The sequence below is a fragment of the Tachypleus tridentatus genome, chromosome 10 (genome assembly GCF_004210375.1).
Source record: "Tachypleus tridentatus isolate NWPU-2018 chromosome 10, ASM421037v1, whole genome shotgun sequence".
In the NCBI taxonomy this organism is placed as follows: domain Eukaryota; kingdom Metazoa; phylum Arthropoda; class Merostomata; order Xiphosura; family Limulidae; genus Tachypleus; species Tachypleus tridentatus.
The window spans coordinates 2,854,658-2,875,043 of NC_134834.1; the positions used below are offsets into that span (position 1 = coordinate 2,854,658).

Below are 20,386 nucleotides of genomic sequence, written 5' to 3' on the forward strand. Positions count from 1 at the left end.
ATTCTTTCAGCTGTGAGATGTTTCAGGGGTTTCTTGCATGTACAGCCCATTTCAAGTTAGTTTTCAGCCAGTTCTTGTTGGATTTACTGGTATGTTTTGGGTCATTGTCGTGTTGCAGGGTCCAGTTCCGCTTCAGCTTTAATTTTCGTAATGGATGGTCTCACATGATCCTCAAGTACCCTCTGATACACAGTAGAATTCATGGTGGATTCTATGAGTGTGAGCTGTCCAGGTCCTGCTGCAGCAAAGCAGCCCCAAACCATGACACTTCCACCTCCATGCTTCACAGTTGGTATGAGGTTCTTTTCCTGAAATGCTATAATGGTTTATGCCAAACATGTCCTCTGTTCTGGTGTCCAAATAATTCAATTTTGGACTCATCTGTCCAAAGAACATTATTCTAGAAGTCCTGGTCTTTGTCTACATTCTCTCTGGCAAACTTCAGTCTGGCTTTGATGTTTCTCTTAGAGAACAAAGGTTTCCTCCTTGTACACCTCCCATGCAAGTTAAACTTGTGCAGTCTCTTTCTGATTGTGGAGGCATGCACTTTCACGTCATCAGTAGTCAGAGCCTGCTGTAGGTCCCGTGATGACATGTTATGGTGTTTGGAGACCTCTTTTAGTATCTTGTGGTCTGCTTTCGGGGTGAACTTGCTTGGACGACCAAACCTGGGCATGTTGGCAGTTGTTTGGAAAGCCCTCCACTTGTTGACTATTTTCCAGCTGATTTCAAAATATTTTGAGATATTTTTAAATCCCTTACCAGACTCATAAGCTGCTACAATTTTCTTTCTGAAGGCCTCAGACAGCTCTTTTGCTCTCACCATGGTGCTCACTTTCACTTCAACAGTCAGGAGCATACCAAACTAAATGTCTGAGGTTTAAATAGGTCAAACCTCATTCAAAATGCTGATTAACGATTTTCTAATCATGTGCACCTGGTATGATACACCTGTGTGTGAGTTCAGCCATTTTAAGTGGGTATAAATGTGGGGGTGTCATAACTTTTACCTCAGTTAGAATATGCATTTTTGTAGAATTACATTTACAGAAAATCTTGAAAAGTCTTTTCTTCAGTTTTAATTGTTTAGATATATTCTTATAATCTCTCTGTATTGTTAAAATTGAGATTAAATATCTATATATCCAAAACTGTTACAAAATACACAGACTTTCATAGAGTGTCCTAACTTTTCACATGACTGTACATACCAACAGTATATGTACTAAAAATATATGCACTCTTTAAGGGCTAACATGTTGTTGTTATGCTCTTGATATTAGATTTCCAAGTACCTCGTGGTAGGGTTACTTTCAGTAGTAAACACAAATTTTTGAATTACAATCTATGCACTGCCAATATTTCTCAATATTGTTTTAGGACAGTTTGTTTAAATGATTATTTATTTTGATTCTCTTCCAGATGACGACGAATGTACTCGACTTCAACTTTGTTCTCACGGCTGTGCCAACACTCCTGGAAGCTACCTGTGTTTCTGTCCTGATGGTTTAACATTAGGACCTAATGGGCAAACATGTAAAGGTGGGCTAACATTATATATACATAGAATAGGGAATATGTCTTAAGTAAACACATTTGACAATCAATACAGAAAGTATTTCATATTTATATGACATGAGAAGAAATACTGTACAAGAATTAGTTTATAGAAATACTAAACATCTCGTAATGTTGTGTACAACGATTGTTGTATAGAAATACTAAACATCTTGTAATGTTGTGTACAACGATTGTTTATAGAAATACTAAACATCTTGTAATGTTGTGTACAACGATTGTTGTATAGAAATACTAAACATCTTGTAATGTTGTGTACAATGATTGTTGTATAGAAATACTAAACATCTTGTAATGTTGTGTACAACGATTGTTGTATAGAAATACTAAACATCTTGTAATGTTGTGTACAACGATTGTTGTATAGAAATACTAAACATCTTGTAATGTTGTGTACAACGATTGTTGTATAGAAATACTAAACATCTTGTAATGTTGTGTACAACGATTGTTGTATAGAAATACTAAACATCTTGTAATGTTGTGTACAACGATTGTTTTATAGAAATACTAAACATCTTGTAATGTTGTGTACAACGATTGTTGTATAGAAATACTAAACATCTTGTAATGTTGTGTACAACGATTGTTGTATAGAAATACTAAACATCTTGTAATGTTGTGTACAAGGATTGTTGTATAGAAATACTAAACATCTTGTAATGTTGTGTACAAGGATTGTTGTATAGAAATACTAAACATCTTGTAATGTTGTGTACAAGGATTGTTGTATAGAAATACTAAACATCTTGTAATGTTGTGTACAAGGATTGTTGTATAGAAATACTAAACATCTTGTAATGTTGTGTACAAGGATTGTTGTATAGAAATACTAAACATCTTGTAATGTTGTGTATAGCGATTGTTTTATAGAAATACTAAACATCTTGTAATGTTGTGTACAAGGATTGTTGTATAGAAATACTAAACATCTTATAATGTTGTGTACAACGATTGTTGTATAGAAATACTAAACATCTTGTAATGTTGTGTACAACGATTGTTTTATAGAAATATTAAACATCTTGTAATGTTGTGTACAACGATTGTTGTATAGAAATACTAAACATCTTGTAATGTTGTGTACAATGATTGTTGTATAGAAATACTAAACATCTTGTAATGTTGTGTACAACGATTGTTGTATAGAAATACTAAACATCTTGTAATGTTGTGTACAACGATTGTTTTATAGAAATACTAAACATCTTGTAATGTTGTGTACAACGATTGTTTTATAGAAATACTAAACATCTTGTAATGTTGTGTACAACGATTGTTTTATAGAAATACTAAACATTTGTAATGTTGTGTACAACGATTGTTGTATAGAAATACTAAACATCTTGTAATGTTGTGTACAACGATTGTTGTATAGAAATACTAAACATCTTGTAATGTTGTGTACAACGATTGTTGTATAGAAATACTAAACATCTAGTAATGTTGTGTACAACGATTGTTTTATAGAAATACTAAACATCTTGTAATGTTGTGTACAACGATTGTTTTATAGAAATACTAAACATCTTGTAATGTTGTGTACAACGATTGTTGTATAGAAATACTAAACATCTTGTTAAAGTATTTTCTTATCATGGTATTTGTCTTACAGATTTGGATGAATGCAAGATGGGCTTAGCTTCATGTGATTTTTATCAAGAGTGTGAAAACACCATAGGTTCTTATAGGTGTTTGGTCAAGTGTGAAGATGGATTTCGAAGAACCATTGGTGGTGTTAGCTGCCAAGGTTAGTGTAACTCAACTTATGACAGAATAGTGTAGTCTGTTTGAATAATTATAAAGCCTTAAGTCATGGTTTAAATTAGTGATATAAAATCAATGTTCAATATTCTTATGTTAGAAGGTTTAGTAGCATAAGCTTAGACAGTAGTTGGGCTATTTAATTAAAATATACAAAGTACAATTTATTACTTCCAGTGGTTACGTTCTTAGTTAAAATGTTTTTCATTGCTAGAAACTTGTAGTGAGATAACAAACCTGCATCACAAAGTTTAAAAAAACTAGTGAACGTTTCACTTTTTGCAGAAATAAAGGAAGAAAAAATCCAATTAAAAGAGCTGGGTTGTGACTAAAGGTTTTATTATGATCACATATAATCATACTTATTGAAGCCAGTAATCTGATTATATTCTTACAAAAACTAAAATAGGTCTTTAAATGATTTCATATGTCTGTCTTATAAATTATTAATTTGCTACTTTAGAAACATCAATCTAAAAGTAATATTCCAACCTTGAAAAGAGATGAAGGTGTTTCACTAGTTCCCTCATCAATCACTAGAGGGTGCCTTTTAACAGGTTTGCCAATAGCTGTAAACCTTGGAGATTTTCTGGGAAATCACATTTCAAACGTTTTATTCTAATAGTTGCTAGGAACAGAAACTTGGTTAAATCTAACTTTATTATAAACAGCTGATCAAAATTACATTTTACATAAAACAGTTGTTAAACATCTGATAGTAATGTCTTATGGGTTTGATGTTTTAACGTTTGACATGAGTCAAAGTTTTATAAGTCAATCCTTCAAAGATTCTTTGTATGAATTAATTTTTTTCCTCAAGGTGTATACATTTTTATGCATCACAATATGTTTTTAAATTTTGCTTTAAAGCAAAACACTTAGAAAGAAATATGAAAATACTTCCTTTGTATTTGTAACTTTGCACTGAGGTAAAATGTTTCTTACTTACCTAGTTTCAGAAGTCTCTGTAAGAAGTTAACAGAGAAATTTTCACTGTATTGTCTTGATGGTGATAGATTCTTTAATACGTGAGCTTTGCTTGTTAAAAGTTTAATAAAAAAGATTAAAGTATTTGTTCTCTTATTGGAGTATCACAGATATACAGATATCTGTATTTGATTATCTCGATAAACAATATGAAAGTATAACATTTACATTATAAGTGGAAAGTTATTTCACGTTACTTCTTTGTTCAACATAAAGAGACCAGTTTTCATATTGAACGTTTTACTGATTTTATTAATCAGTGAGAACATTGGTAAACTCTACAGATCACACACTTAGATCATTATGATAATAACTTATTCAGTAAATACTTCACAGACTGTCATAAGGTATGACAGGAAGTATTGTTCAAATTTATAATTATTTTGTGGCACAAACAACCTCATCACCACTTGTAACACATATTACTCACGTTTAGTAATTACATCTGAAATTTACAATTTAAATTTTTATCACATGCAAAATATTGATAAGAATGTAGTAATGACCTGGGTATGTGTATACATATACATATATAATATTTATAAGAATGTAATAATGACCTTGGTGTATATACATATATATATCACATGTTGATAACTATGTAATAATGACCTGGGTGTATATATTTATACATATAACATATTGATAAGAATGTAATAATGACCTGGATGTGTATATTTATACATATAACATATTGATAAGAATGTAATAATGACCTGGGTGTGTATATTTATACATATAACATATTGATAAGAATGTAATAATGACCTGGGTGTGTATATTTATACATATAACATATTGATAAGAATGTAATAATGACCTGGGTGTATATATTTGTGCATATAACATATTGATAAGAATATAATAATGACCTAGGTGTATATATTTGTGCATATAACATATTGATAAGAATGTAATAATGACCTGGGTGTATATATTTGTGCATATAACATATTGATAAGAATGTAATAATGACCTTGGTGTATATATTTGTGCATATAACATATTGATAAGAATGTAATGTAATAATGACCTGGATGTGTATATCTATACATATAACATATTGATAAGAATGTAATAATGGCCTGGGTGTGTATATTTATACATATAACACATTGATAAGAATGTAATAATGACCTGGATGTGTATATTTATACATATAACATATTGATAAGAATGTAATAATGACCTGGGTGTATATATTTATACATATAACATATTGATAAGAGTGTAATAATGACCTGGGTGTATATATTTATACATATAACATATTGATAAGAGTGTAATAATGACCTGGGTGTATATATTTATACATATAACATATTGATAAGAGTGTAATAATGACCTGGGTGTATATATTTATACATATAACATATTGATAAGAATGTAATAATGACATGGATGTGTATATTTATACATATAACATATTGATAAGAATGTAATAATGACCTGGATGTGTATATTTGTGCATATAACATATTGATAAGAATGTAATAATGACCTGGGTGTATATATTTATACATATAACATATTGATAAGAGTGTAATAATGACCTGGGTGTATATATTTATACATATAACATATTGATAAGAATGTAATAATGACCTGGATGTGTATATTTATACATATAACATATTGATAAGAATGTAATAATGACCTGGGTGTGTATATTTATACATATAATATATTGATAAGAATGTAATAATGACCTGGGTGTATATATTTGTGCATATAACATATTGATAAGAATGTAATAATGACCTTGGTGTATATATTTGTGCATATAACATATTGATAAGAATGTAATGTAATAATGACCTGGATGTGTATATTTATACATATAACATATTGATAAGAATGTAATAATGGCCTGGGTGTGTATATTTATACATATAACACATTGATAAGAATGTAATAATGACCTGGATGTGTATATTTATACATATAACATATTGATAAGAATGTAATAATGACCTAGGTGTGTATATTTATACATATAACATATTGATAAGAATGTAATAATGGCCTGGGTGTGTATATTTATACATATAACATATTGATAAGAATGTAATAATGACCTGGGGGTGTATATTTATACATATAACATATTGATAAGAATGTAATAATGACCTGGGGGTGTATATTTATACATATAACATATTGATAAGAATGTAATAATGACCTGGGTGTGTATATTTATACATATAACATATTGATAAGAATGTAATAATGACCTGGGGGTGTGTGTGTGTGTGTATATATATATATAGCACTCCTATAGTAAAAACATTCATAAAACCTAATAACTTAGACAGTTTATCTTTTATGAGTGGGAAATGGCCATTTTGTATAAATGTATGTTATCAGTTACTAGCGTAAAACCTACACTTTATAAAATTTTCTTGAAATTATTTCAACTTACCTTTTTGGGCTTATAACAGTTAATATTTGGCCTTATTGTGCTTGTTATTTTCGTTAATTATTTTAAAATTGTTTTGTTACTTTTGCATGTAATAAGATACTCACAACGAACATTAATTTTTAATGAAATATCCGAGAGAATCTTAAAAGGAAGAAGTGGTGTTACGTGATGGGTGAATAGTTTTACAAAAGGTGTTAATGACACTAACAGCAGATAAAAACTGTATTTCAGATGGTTTGCTCCTCCAATATTAGAAATGTTTATCTGTTTGTGACATCAGACGACATTGTAAGTGGCACGAGCAACTCCTGTTGTCAAAGATGATAAATATCCTTACCTACAGATTCACATACCTATCATGAGATATTGGTATTAGGTCTATTACTTTTATGAAAACTACATTATTTATGGTACCTTTGGGATTTTCGACAACAAGAAAAGCTTATTATAACAATAATAATATTCCAATTGCACTCTATCTTTCATATCCTCTTTACATCTGCTGCAATCTCAATATAATTAATAGTTCCACAGATGTTTATCCATAAAACAAGAGAAGGATTATATTGCAGCATGTGAAAAGAAGTGATACATAAATATTTCACACTTCTAAATGTTATACAAAATAATATATATTTCTCATGCACAGAGATTGTTTTTGATGGATAAGTGGTTTATACCTTGTGTTGCCAGATATCAACGAATGTGAAGAGAACCACCAGCAGTGCGATCAACAGTGTATTAATCTGATTGGCAGTTACAGGTGTGACTGTTCTCGTGGATACCGTCTGGTTGGATCAAGTCGATGTGTTGGTATGTTTAAGTAGTGTGTTCATAGAAAACTGGTGTTACACTTAGTTCATGTTAATAACACACAGAATGAGATTTGGTACATGGTTTACTTGATAGTAAATATAAAAAATGTATGCTCAAGTTGTCAACATATCTACAGAAAACATAAAACTCCAGTGTAGAGCATGATAAACTGATTTTAATGACCTCATTGTATGACCAAACATACCCAGTGACCAGTCATCGGACTACTGCACAGCTAACTATTGTTGTTATTGTATTATCGTATCAACTATCTTGTGTCTTGTTATCACAATAAATCATCTGCAGAGGCTAAACCTTCAAGCACACAGTGAGTAAATATTTGTACAATTACAATACACAAATCACTCTAAAATTGTGTTAATCCAAATTTGTCCTATCTTTACAGCTGTTTGCACCTGTTGTAATGTTAATATAGTCCCATCTCTACAGCTGTTTGCACCTGTTGTAATGTTAATATAGTCCCATCTCTATGGCTGCTTGTACCTGTCGTAATGTTAATACAGTCCCATCTCTACGGCTGTTTGCACCTGTTGTAATGTTAATACAGTCCCATCTCTATGGCTGTTTGCACCTGTTGTAATGTTAATACAGTCCCATCTCTACAGCTGTTTACATCTGTTGTAATGTTAGTAGTCTTATCTCTATGGCTGTTTGCACCTGTTGTAATGTTAATAGTCTTATCTCTATGGCTGTTTGCACCTGTTGTAATGTTAATAGTCCCATCTCTACGACTGTTTGCACCTGTTGTAATGTTAATACAGTTCCATCTCTACGGCTGTTTGCACCTGTTGTAATGTTAATAGTCTTATCTCTACGACTATCTTTACAGATCTACTGTGACCACAAAATGACGGCCTCTTTACAGATCTACTGTGACCACAAAACGATGGCCTCTTTACAGATCTACTGTGACCACAAAACGATGGTCTCTTTACAGATCTACTGTGACCACAAAATGATGGTCTCTTTACAGATCTACCTTGACCACAAGATGATGGTCTCTTTACAGATCTACTGTGACCACAAAATGATGGTCTCTTTACAGATCTACTGTGACCACAAAATGATGGTCTCTTTACAGATCTACTGTGACCACAAAATGATGGTCTCTTTACAGATCTACTGTGACCACAAAATGATGGTCTCTTTACAGATCTACTGTGACCACAAAATGATGGTCTCTTTACAGATCTACTGTGACCACAAAATGATGGTCTCTTTACAGATCTACTGTGACCACAAAATGATGGTCTCTTTACAGATCTACTGTGACCACAAAATGATGGTCTCTTTACAGATCTACTGTGACCACAAAATGATGGTCTCTTTACAGATCTTCTGGCATACTTAAGATGGCACCTTCCTCATCTTCAGATGTCTCTTAAAAGTTCACTCTCTGTGTTAAAATTAAACATAGTTATTCTATCAAAACTATTTTACCATTAAACTTTTCACTCTGCAGGATGAAGAGAAATATAAATTTTTACCACCCCAGGCTATCTTTCAGGTTCCAAAAGGCTTGACACTTTCTTAAACTTAAATTCCTGCTACAAGATATTTACACTTGTAGTGTTATATAGTCCTATCACTACAGATATTTACACTTGTTGTAGTGTTAACATATTCCTATCACTACAGATATTTACACTTGTTGTAGTGTTATATAGTCCTATCACTACAGATATTTACACTTGTTGTAGTGTTAACATATTCCTATCACTACAGATATTTACACTTGTTGTAGTGTTATATAGTCCTATCACTACAGATATTTACACTTGTTGTAGTGTTAACATATTCCTATCACTACAGATATTTACACTTGTTGTAGTGTTAACATATTCCTTAACAGATATTTACTCTTGTTGTAGTGTTAATATAGTCCTATCACTACAGATATTTACAATTGTTTTAGTATTAATGTAGTCCTATCAACAGATATTTACTCTTGTTGTGTGTTAATATAGTCCTATCACTACAGGTATTTACAATTGTTGTAGTGTTAACATATTCCTATCACTACAGATATTTACAATTGTAGTGTTAATATAGTCCTATCACTACAGATATTTACAATTGTTGTAGTGTTAATATAGTCCTATCACTACAGATATTTACACTTGTTGTAGTGTTAACATATTCCTATCACTACAGATATTTACACTTGTTGTAGTGTTATATAGTCCTATCACTACAGATATTTACACTTGTTGTAGTGTTAACATATTCCTATCACTACAGATATTTACAATTGTTGTAGTGTTATATAGTCCTATCACTACAGATATTTACACTTGTTGTAGTGTTAACATATTCCTTAACAGATATTTACTCTTGTTGTAGTGTTAATATAGTCCTATCACTACAGATATTTACAATTGTAGTGTTAATATAGTCCTATCACTACAGATATTTACAATTGTTGTAGTGTTAATATAGTCCTATCACTACAGATATTTACAACTGTTGTAGTGTTAATATAGTCCTATCACTACAGATATTTACAACTGTTGTAGTGTTAATATAGTCCTGTCACTACAGATGTTTACAATTGTAGTGTTAATATAGTCCTATCGCTACAGATATTTACAATTGTAGTGTTAATAGTCCTATTGCTACAGATGTTTACAATTGTAGTGTTAATATAGTCCTATCGCTACATATATTTACAATTGTAGTGTTAATATAGTCCTATCACTACAGATATTTACAACTGTTGTAGTGTTAATATAGTCCTATCACTACAGATATTTACAATTGTTGTGATGTTAATATAGTCCTATCACTATAGATATTTACAATTGTTGTGGTGTTAATATAGTCCTATCACTATAGATATTTACAATTGTTGTGGTGTTAATATAGTCCTATCACTACAGATATTTATACTTACTTGTTGTATTGTTTTTTTCCCATTCGCTGCATATTATTTTTTATAGATATCAACGAATGCCAACAATCAAACCGTCCATGTAGCCATAACTGTATAAATATTCCAGGAAGTTACCTATGTGCATGTCCACAAGGTTTCTTACTTGAAGATACGGGAAAATGTCAAGGTTGGTTGTCTGAGTTTCCAACATGTGATTCATACATTTTGTTGTTGCTACAAGATTAGGAAGGATTTGTTACGTTGTTCTCTCTCGTTATTATTTTAAGACCTTAATTAACATGTTAACCTGATATACGACTGATTCCATGTCTAGAGTGTCTTTATTATTAATTCACTACTTGCAGACATTGATGAATGTGTCAGCCAGACATACAACTGCCTCCCTGACCAGGAATGCAAGAACACAATTGGAAGTTACAAATGTATCACTCTGTGCCCACGAGGATTTGTGAAAAGTCATAATGGTACCTGTGTTGGTAAGTTGACTTCACATTGTAAAAATATTTTATGACAAACAGAATTTAAACTGGTCAGTGAAATTCGTTAAGATATTAGTATATGATAATAAAACATTTCAAGCCTAGTTTGTTATATTTTCTGAGAATTTCTTCCTTATTACGTGTTTCTGTTCTGGTATTCAGATAGTGATGAGTGTAGGACTGGAAGCAACCAGTGTCATTATAGTCAAGTCTGTACGAACACGTACGGCAGCTACAGGTGTTCCTGCCCTCGAGGATACTATTCTACAGGCACAGGCCAGCCTTGTCAAGGTATACTTCTTGTCTTACTAAGTAAATTACATTAACAGACAAAATTAACAGTGTAGTGTATTAGCTTTTTCTATCCATATTTTGTTATCAGTACGTATTCAGCATGTAAAAATCACACAACATATAGGTTTAATATTTTTGGTATCAATTTGTGTGTTATAAGTTTTTATTTCAGTTTTCAACATATTAAACTGTGTTGTGATATATTTTGTACTTACTATTAATATTTATTTATTCTGTTTTCCTACGGGCCAGATATAAACGAGTGTTTCCAGAGTCCAAGCCCCTGCAGCTATCAGTGTCGGAACCTGAAAGGGGATTATGAGTGTATATGTGCTCCAGGACAGAAACTGTTGTCGGACAGAAAGTCATGTGCTGGTTAGATGTTGTATTTCATAAGTTGTTTGGAGAAGAAACTATATCCAAATTTCAGGATTTTTTTAATTCAATATTTTAAAACAATAACCATATCTCATCATAAACTTCCACCATACATGTTAACAAATAAACCAACATTTCAAAATGATTAGTGTTTCTGTAATGGAGGCTGTGTCATTACAAAAAAAAACAACAGATGTTGGACTGGCATATCTGATCTGATAATGGTTTCAGATCAGAACATCAGACAGGTTGTAGGCTAGACTAATGCATCAGAATTGATACAATTGATACTGATAGTTCAAGTAGTTTGTTTCTAATTTTTTGTTGAATTACAAAATGAAATAAAAACTACATAAAAAGTAAAAATGTATTAAGCATTGCATGACAACCTTTCAGACAAGACCAGTTTGAGTTATTCAGTATATCAATTACTTGGTTTTGTAATTGTTCAGTAAACTTCCAGATAATCAACACTTTAAACTTTTACATATACTTGGAATTTGTGTATCTTAATACTCATGTTTTATGACATCTGCTGTCTTCATTTGTGGTATGACCAGTTCTTAATACTTATGTTTTATTACATCTGTTGTCTTCATTTGTGGTATGACCAGTTCTTAATACTCATGTTTTATGACATCTGCTGTCTTCATTTTTGGTATAACCATTCTTAATACTTATGTTTTATGACATCTGTTGTCTTCATTTTTGGTTTGACCAGTTCTTAATACTCATGTTTTATGACATCTGCTGTCTTCATTTTTGGTTTGACCAGTTCTTAATACTCATGTTTTATGACATCTGCTGTCTTCATTTTTGGTTTGACCAGTTCTTAATACTCATGTTTTATGACATCTGCTGTCTTCATTTTTGGTATAACCATTCTTAATACTTATGTTTCATGACATCTGCTGTCTTCATTTTTGGTTTGACCAGTTCTTAATACTCATGTTTTATGACATCTGCTGTCTTCATTTTTGGTTTGACCAGTTCTTAATACTCATGTTTTATGACATCTGCTGTCTTCATTTTTGGTATAACCATTGTTAATACTAATGTTTTATGACATCCGATATACATAACAATCACTGTTCTTGCTTCGTTCCAGGTCTACAGTATTTGGAACGAAACAGACAGGATGATGTTTCCCATTGCAAAGGTCAAGGTTCAGACAACGAAATAGAGACCCCGCACTAAGCAATTTCCAACAGGACTATAGTTGCCCTGGAGGATTTGTGTGGGTGAATGGACGATGTAAAGGTAGCCCCATCCTTCTGTGATTTTATGCTAATAAAACTGTTCTGGTGAAGTTAGATACCCTTGGATATCAATACAGTTACTTTCAAATCATTTAGTGAACAGGAACATGTCTTACATAAGCATTGTTTCAGACAGTGACATTCATTCACTGGCCAGAAGTAGTGGTGTCAGTTTTATCACTTCATTTAACCAGCACATGACTTTTATTTTCTATTTAAATCTTTTAGTACATAATGTCAAAGATTTTGTGCTAATAAAACTGTTCTGATGAAGTTAGATATCCTTGGAAACAGTACAATTACTTTCAAGTGATTTAGTGAACAGGAACATGTCTTACATAAGCATTGTCTCAGAGAGTGATATTCATTCACTGGCCAGATGTTCTGGTGTCAGTTTTATCACTTCATTTAACCATCAAATATTGTTTTAATCACTTGATAATCTATATATACATAATGCCAACTATGCTAACAGATGAGAATTTTAACCTAATTGGTTTCAATGTGGTTTCTTCTTCTTGTTCCAGACTATGATGAGTGTACAAAAGAAGGACAGTGCCAGCATCAGTGTGAGAACACTGTTGGTAGCTACCGCTGTTCCTGTCCAGAGGGTTACAGAGTAGCTGACAATGGGCAGACTTGCCAAGGTGAGTACTTTACAGTTCTGCTTTACACATTTGATGTATAGTCATTCTGACAAGTGCCATAAACAGAGATGTAGTCCAGATATGAAGTAATGTTTGTGTCTCCCACAGATATCAATGAATGTGCTGAACATAACATTGATTGTGGACCTGACATGATGTGTTTTAACACCAGGGGAAAATTTGAGTGTGTAGAGACACCTTGTCCTCCAAATTATGACCGAGATCCTACAACAGGGTAAATGTTTTATTCTTCTGTTGGTAACACATTGTTTTTTAAGGATCTGTATGTGTGTTATTAGACACACAGAGAGCACATTTTTACTTAATATGTGATTCTTTATTTCATCGTATACAATATGAGATATGTACTGACAAAGATCAATCTACCACCTTTCATCAACAATGACGTCTTTTATTCAGTACCAGAACTCATCAGTTGAAAGAATATTTGTCCTTAAATGTTGTAGTTTAAACAGTGAAAGACAGTGAAGCACCAAAATATTTATACTGAACATTTTAACAGATTAAACAGTGAAGCACCAAAACATTTACACTGAACATTTTAACAGATTAAACAGTGAAGCACCAAAACATTTACACTGAACATTTTAACAGATTAAACAGTGAAGCACCAAAACATTTATACTGAACATTTTAACAGATTAAACAGTGAAGCACCAAAACATTTACACTGAACATTTTAACAGATTAAACAGTGAAGCACCAAAACATTTACACTGAACATTTTAACAGATTAAACAGTGAAAGACAGTGAAGCACCAAAACATTTATACTGAACATTTTAACAGATTAAACAGTGAAACACCAAAACATTTACACTGAACATTTTAACAGATTAAACAGTGAAAGACAGTGAAGCACCAAAACATTTATACTGAACATTTTAACAGATTAAACAGTGAAGCACCAAAACATTTACACTGAACATTTTAACAGCAAAGCACCAAAACATTTATACTGAACATTTTAACAGTTTAAACAGTGAAGCACCAAAACATTTACACTGAACATTTTAACAGTTTAAAGAGCGAAGCACCAAAACAATTACACTGAACATTTTAACAGTTTAAACAGCAAAGCACCAAAACATTTACACTGAACATTTTAACAGTTTAAAGAGCGAAGCACCAAAACAATTACACTGAACATTTTAACAGCAAAGCACCAAAACATTTATACTGAACATTTTAACAGTTTAAACAGTGAAGCACCAAAACATTTACACTGAACATTTTAACAGTTTAAAGAGCGAAGCACCAAAACAATTACACTGAACATTTTAACAGTTTAAACAGCAAAGCACCAAAACATTTACACTGAACATTTTAACAGTTTAAAGAGCGAAGCACCAAAACAATTACACTGAACATTTTAACAGTTTAAACAGCAAAGCACCAAAACATTTATACTGAACATTTTAACAGTTTAAACAGAGAAACATCAAAACATTTATACTGAACATTTTAACAGTTTAAACAGTGAAGCACCAAAACATTTACACTGAACATTTTAACAGCAAAGCACCAAAACATTTATACTGAACATTTTAACAGATTAAACAGTGAAGCACCAAAACATTTACACTGAACATTTTAACAGATTAAACAGTGAAGCACCAAAACATTTATTCTGAACATTTTAACAGATTAAACAGTGAAGCACCAAAACATTTATACTGAACATTTTAACAGATTAAACAGTGAAGCACCAAAACATTTACACTGATCATTTTAACAGATTAAACAGTGAAAGACAGTGAAGCACCAAAACATTTATACTGAACATTTTAACAGATTAAACAGTGAAGTACCAAAACATTTACACTGAACATTTTAACAGATTAAACAGTGAAAGACAGTGAAGCACCAAAACATTTATACTGAACATTTTAACAGATTAAACAGTGAAGCACCAAAACATTTACACTGAACATTTTAACAGATTAAACAGTGAAGCACCAAAACATTTATACTGAACATTTTAACAGATTAAACAGTGAAGCACCAAAACATTTACACTGAACATTTTAACAGTTTAAACAGCGAAGCACCAAAACAATTACACTAAACATTTTAACAGCAAAGCACCAAAACATTTATACTGAACATTTTAACAGTTTAAACAGTGAAGCACCAAAACATTTACACTGAACATTTTAACAGTTTAAAGAGCGAAGCACCAAAACAATTACACTGAACAGTTTAACAGTTTAAACAGCAAAGCACCAAAACATTTACACTGAACATTTTAACAGTTTAAAGAGCGAAGCACCAAAACAATTACACTGAACATTTTAACAGTTTAAACAGCAAAGCACCAAAACATTTATACTGAACATTTTAACAGTTTAAACAGAGAAACATCAAAACATTTATACTGAACATTTTAACAGTTTAAACAGTGAAGCACCAAAACATTTACACTGAACATTTTAACAGCAAAGCACCAAAACATTTATACTGAACATTTTAACAGTTTAAACAGTGAAGCACCAAAACATTTATACTGAACAGTTTAAACAGCGAAGCACCAAAACATTTATACTGAACATTTTAACAGATTAAACAGTGAAGCACCAAAACATTTACACTGAACATTTTAACAGATTAAACAGTGAAGCACCAAAACATTTATTCTGAACATTTTAACAGATTAAACAGTGAAGCACCAAAACATTTATACTGAACATTTTAACAGATTAAACAGTGAAGCACCAAAACATTTACACTGATCATTTTAACAGATTAAACAGTGAAAGACAGTGAAGCACCAAAACATTTATACTGAACATTTTAACAGATTAAACAGTGAAGTACCAAAACATTTACACTGAACATTTTAACAGATTAAACAGTGAAAGACAGTGAAGCACCAAAACATTTATACTGAACATTTTAACAGATTAAACAGTGAAGCACCAAAACATTTACACTGAACATTTTAACAGATTAAACAGTGAAGCACCAAAACATTTATACTGAACATTTTAACAGATTAAACAGTGAAGCACCAAAACATTTACACTGAACATTTTAACAGTTTAAACAGCGAAGCACCAAAACAATTACACTGAACATTTTAACAGCAAAGCACCAAAACATTTATACTGAACATTTTAACAGTTTAAACAGTGAAGCACCAAAACATTTACACTGAACATTTTAACAGTTTAAAGAGCGAAGCACCAAAACAATTACACTGAACATTTTAACAGTTTAAACAGCGAAGCACCAAAACAATTACACTGAACATTTTAACAGTTTAAACAGCAAAGCACCAAAACATTTACACTGAACATTTTAACAGTTTAAAGAGCGAAGCACCAAAACAATTACACTGAACATTTGAACAGTTTAAACAGCAAAGCACCAAAACATTTATACTGAACATTTTAACAGTTTAAACAGAGAAACATCAAAACATTTATACTGAACATTTTAACAGTTTAAACAGTGAAGCACCAAAACATTTACACTGAACATTTTAACAGCAAAGCACCAAAACATTTATACTGAACAGTTTAAACAGCGAAGCACCAAAACATTTATACTGAACATTTTAACAGATTAAACAGCAAAGCACCAAAACATTTACACTGAACATTTTAAGTTTAAACAGTGAAACACCAAAACTTTTACACTGAACATTTTAACAGATTAAACAGTGAAGCACCAAAACTTTTATTCTGAACATTTTAACAGTTTAAACAGTGAAGCACCAAAACATTTACACTGAACATTTTAAGTTTAAACAGCAAAGCACCAAAACATTTATACTGAACATTTTAACAGTTTAAACAGTGAAACACCAAAACAATTACACTGAACATTTTAACAGCAAAGCACCAAAACATTTACACTGAACATTTTAACAGCAAAGCACCAAAACTTTTATTCTGAACATTTTAACAGTTTAAACAGTGAAGCACCAAAACATTTATACTGAACATTTTAACAGTTTAAACACTGAAACATCAAAACATTTACACTGAACATTTTAACAGTTTAAACAGTGAAGCACCAAAACATTTATACTGAACATTTTAACAGTTTAAACAGTGAAGCACCAAAACATTTATACTGAACATTTTAACAGTTTAAACAGTGAAGCACCAAAACATTTACACTGAACATTTTAACAGTTTAAACAGTGAAGCACCAAAACATTTATACTGAACATTTTAACAGTTTAAACAGCAAAGCACCAAGACATTTATACTGAACATTTTAACAGTGAAACATCAAAACATTTACACTGAACATTTTAACAGCAAAGCACCAAAACTTTTATTCTGAACATTTTAACAGTTTAAACAGTGAAGCACCAAAACATTTATACTGAACCTTTTAACAGTTTAAACAATGAAACATCAAAACATTTACACTGAACATTTTAACAGTTTAAACAGTGAAGCACCAAAACATTTATACTGAACATTTTAACAGTTTAAACAGTGAAGCACCAAAACATTTACACTGAACATTTTAACAGTTTAAACAGTGAAGCACCAAAACATTTATACTGAACATTTTAACAGTTTAAACAGCAAAGCACCAAGACATTTATACTGAACATTTTAACAGTGAAACATCAAAACATTTACACTGAACATTTTAACAGTTTAAACAGTGAAGCACCAAAACATTTATACTGAACATTTTAACAGATTAAACAGCAAAGCACCAAAACATTTACACTGAACATTTTAACAGCACATTCTCATAATTTTTAGATTCTAAATTTACCTTCCATTATATGATTTCTCACAAGTTCTTTAATTTTTACAAATGTTATGTGTTAGTATCTGATGCATCAACAGCTGTCAATGTTTAAATCATAACTCATAAAACTCTGTTTGTATGATATGCAACTCGCTCCAACCTCTATCACAGAGTTTACATGAAACATCTTCCTCTATGACATGGTTGACATACAATACCAACCTCTGTAAATTAGTGAATGATATATTTTTATTTTCAGATTGTAGAAGTATAGTGTTTACACAATGTACATATTTTTACATATTTATTGAAGTGTTATGCTTATGCACTGTAAAATAGTGTTTTTACAGTTTACTCAATGTATCTGAGATACTGTTTTGTTACAGTTTCTGTCGACTGGAATGTGAGAAAGCGAACATCGCTTGTCCACCCAACTCCAAGTACGCTGAAGTTTTAGCTTTCAAAATGGTGGCACTACCTAGTGGTATTCAAGCTTATCAGGACCTAGTTCGGCTTTCAGCACATGACCATAGCGGAGTCCATCTACCCAATACCATTTTTACAATCATTGAAAATGAAACTGGTATTCCGTTCCGTATTCGCCTGGAAGACGGTAGAGGTGTCCTGTACACACTTCAAGACTTGGACTCAAGCAAAGAATATCGTATAAAGGTTAATGCTGTATCTATTGACAACGAACAGCAAACCGTGCAATATTCTACCAAGTTTCTGATATATATCTCAGTTTCTGAATTTCCATATTGATTATACATAAATATAAAATTTCTTTATATTTTTTAATCTGATACTACCTAAAATCTAGAATGTCTGTTGGTTTTATGTACAGAAAACATTATTAGAATTTGATCAGTCCAGTACATAATACATTATTATAGAGAGAATCATTTATCTGTAATATTTATCACAAGACAATTCTGTAATTTCATGTGAGTTGTGTGGCTCTTCCATTAACTAATAAAGCAGTTCATGGTTCATGTGTTCAGTAGTAGTACAGTGAAACTTTGTCACAGCCATGTGTACTAGTTAACTAATAAAGCAGTTCATGGTTCATGTGTTCAGTAGTAGTACAGTGAAACTTTGTCACAGCCATGTATATTAGTTAACTAATAAAGCAGTTCATGGTTCATGTGTTCAGTAGTAGTACAGTGAAATTTTGTCACAGCCATGTATATCAGTAAAGCAGTTCATGGTTCATGTGTTCAGTTGTAGTACAGTGAAACTTTGTCACAACCATGTATATTAGTTAACTAATAAAACAGTTCATGGTTCATGTGTTCAGTAGTAGTACAGTGAAATTTTGTCACAGCCATGTATATCAGTTAAGTTGACTAATAAAGCAGTTCATGGTTCATGTGTTCAGTAGTAGTACGTGAAACTTTGTCACAGCCATGTATATCAGTTAAGTTGACTAATAAAGCAGTTCATGGTTCATGTGTTCAGTAGTAGTACGTGAAACTTTGTCACAGCCATGTATATTAGTTAAGTTAACTAATAAAGTAGTTCATGGTTCATGTGTTCAGTAGTAGTACAGTGAAACTTTGTCACAGCCATGTACATTAGTTAAGTTAACTAATAAAGCAGTTCATGGTTGATGTGTTCAGTAGTAGTACAGTGAAACTTTGTCACAACCATGTATATTAGTTAAGTTGACTAATAAAGCAGTTCATGGTTCATGTGTTCAGTAGTAGTACAGTGAAACTTTGTCACAGCCATGTATATCAGTTAACTAATAAGCAGTTCATGGTTCATGTTTTCAGTAGTCGTACAGTGAAACTTTGTCACAGCCATGTATATTAGTTAACTATAATAAAGCAGTTCATGGTTCATGTGTTCAGTCGAAGTACAGTGAAACTTTGTCACAGCCATGTATATTAGTTAACTAATAAAACAGTTCATGGTTCATGTGTTCATTAGTAGTACAGTGAAACTTTGTCACAGCCATGTATATTAGTTAATTAATAAAGCAGTTCATGGTTCATGTGTTCAGTCAAAGTACAGTGAAACTTTGTCACAGCCATGTATATTAGTTAACTAATAAAACAGTTCATGGTTCATGTGTTCAGTTGTAGTACAGTGAAACTTTTT

The 20,386-nt window shown here is 31.5% G+C and overlaps 1 protein-coding gene across 2 annotated transcripts in view; it reads left to right on the top strand.

The window, feature by feature from the left end:
* LOC143228632 (hemicentin-1-like) overlaps positions 1 to 19,670 on the top strand; it is a 64,456-nt gene extending 44,786 nt beyond the window's left edge. Inside the window, exons 19-29 of one of the 2 annotated variants that reach the window (XR_013015365.1) lie at positions 1,423 to 1,542; positions 3,194 to 3,328; positions 7,445 to 7,564; positions 10,528 to 10,647; positions 10,826 to 10,957; positions 11,123 to 11,251; positions 11,507 to 11,629; positions 12,741 to 12,892; positions 13,419 to 13,538; positions 13,647 to 13,773; positions 18,667 to 19,670. Coding sequence is in view for 1 of the 2 variants with exons in the window: in XM_076459860.1 (XP_076315975.1) it covers positions 1,423 to 1,542; positions 3,194 to 3,328; positions 7,445 to 7,564; positions 10,528 to 10,647; positions 10,826 to 10,957; positions 11,123 to 11,251; positions 13,419 to 13,538; positions 13,647 to 13,773; positions 18,667 to 19,045 (1,382 nt within the window). In the remaining variant the exon portion in view is untranslated. The remainder of the gene's footprint in view (positions 1 to 1,422; positions 1,543 to 3,193; positions 3,329 to 7,444; positions 7,565 to 10,527; positions 10,648 to 10,825; positions 10,958 to 11,122; positions 11,252 to 11,506; positions 11,630 to 12,740; positions 12,893 to 13,418; positions 13,539 to 13,646; positions 13,774 to 18,666) is intronic. The other variant, XM_076459860.1, reaches the window with a different exon arrangement.
* The last annotated feature ends 716 nt before the right edge of the window (positions 19,671 to 20,386 follow it).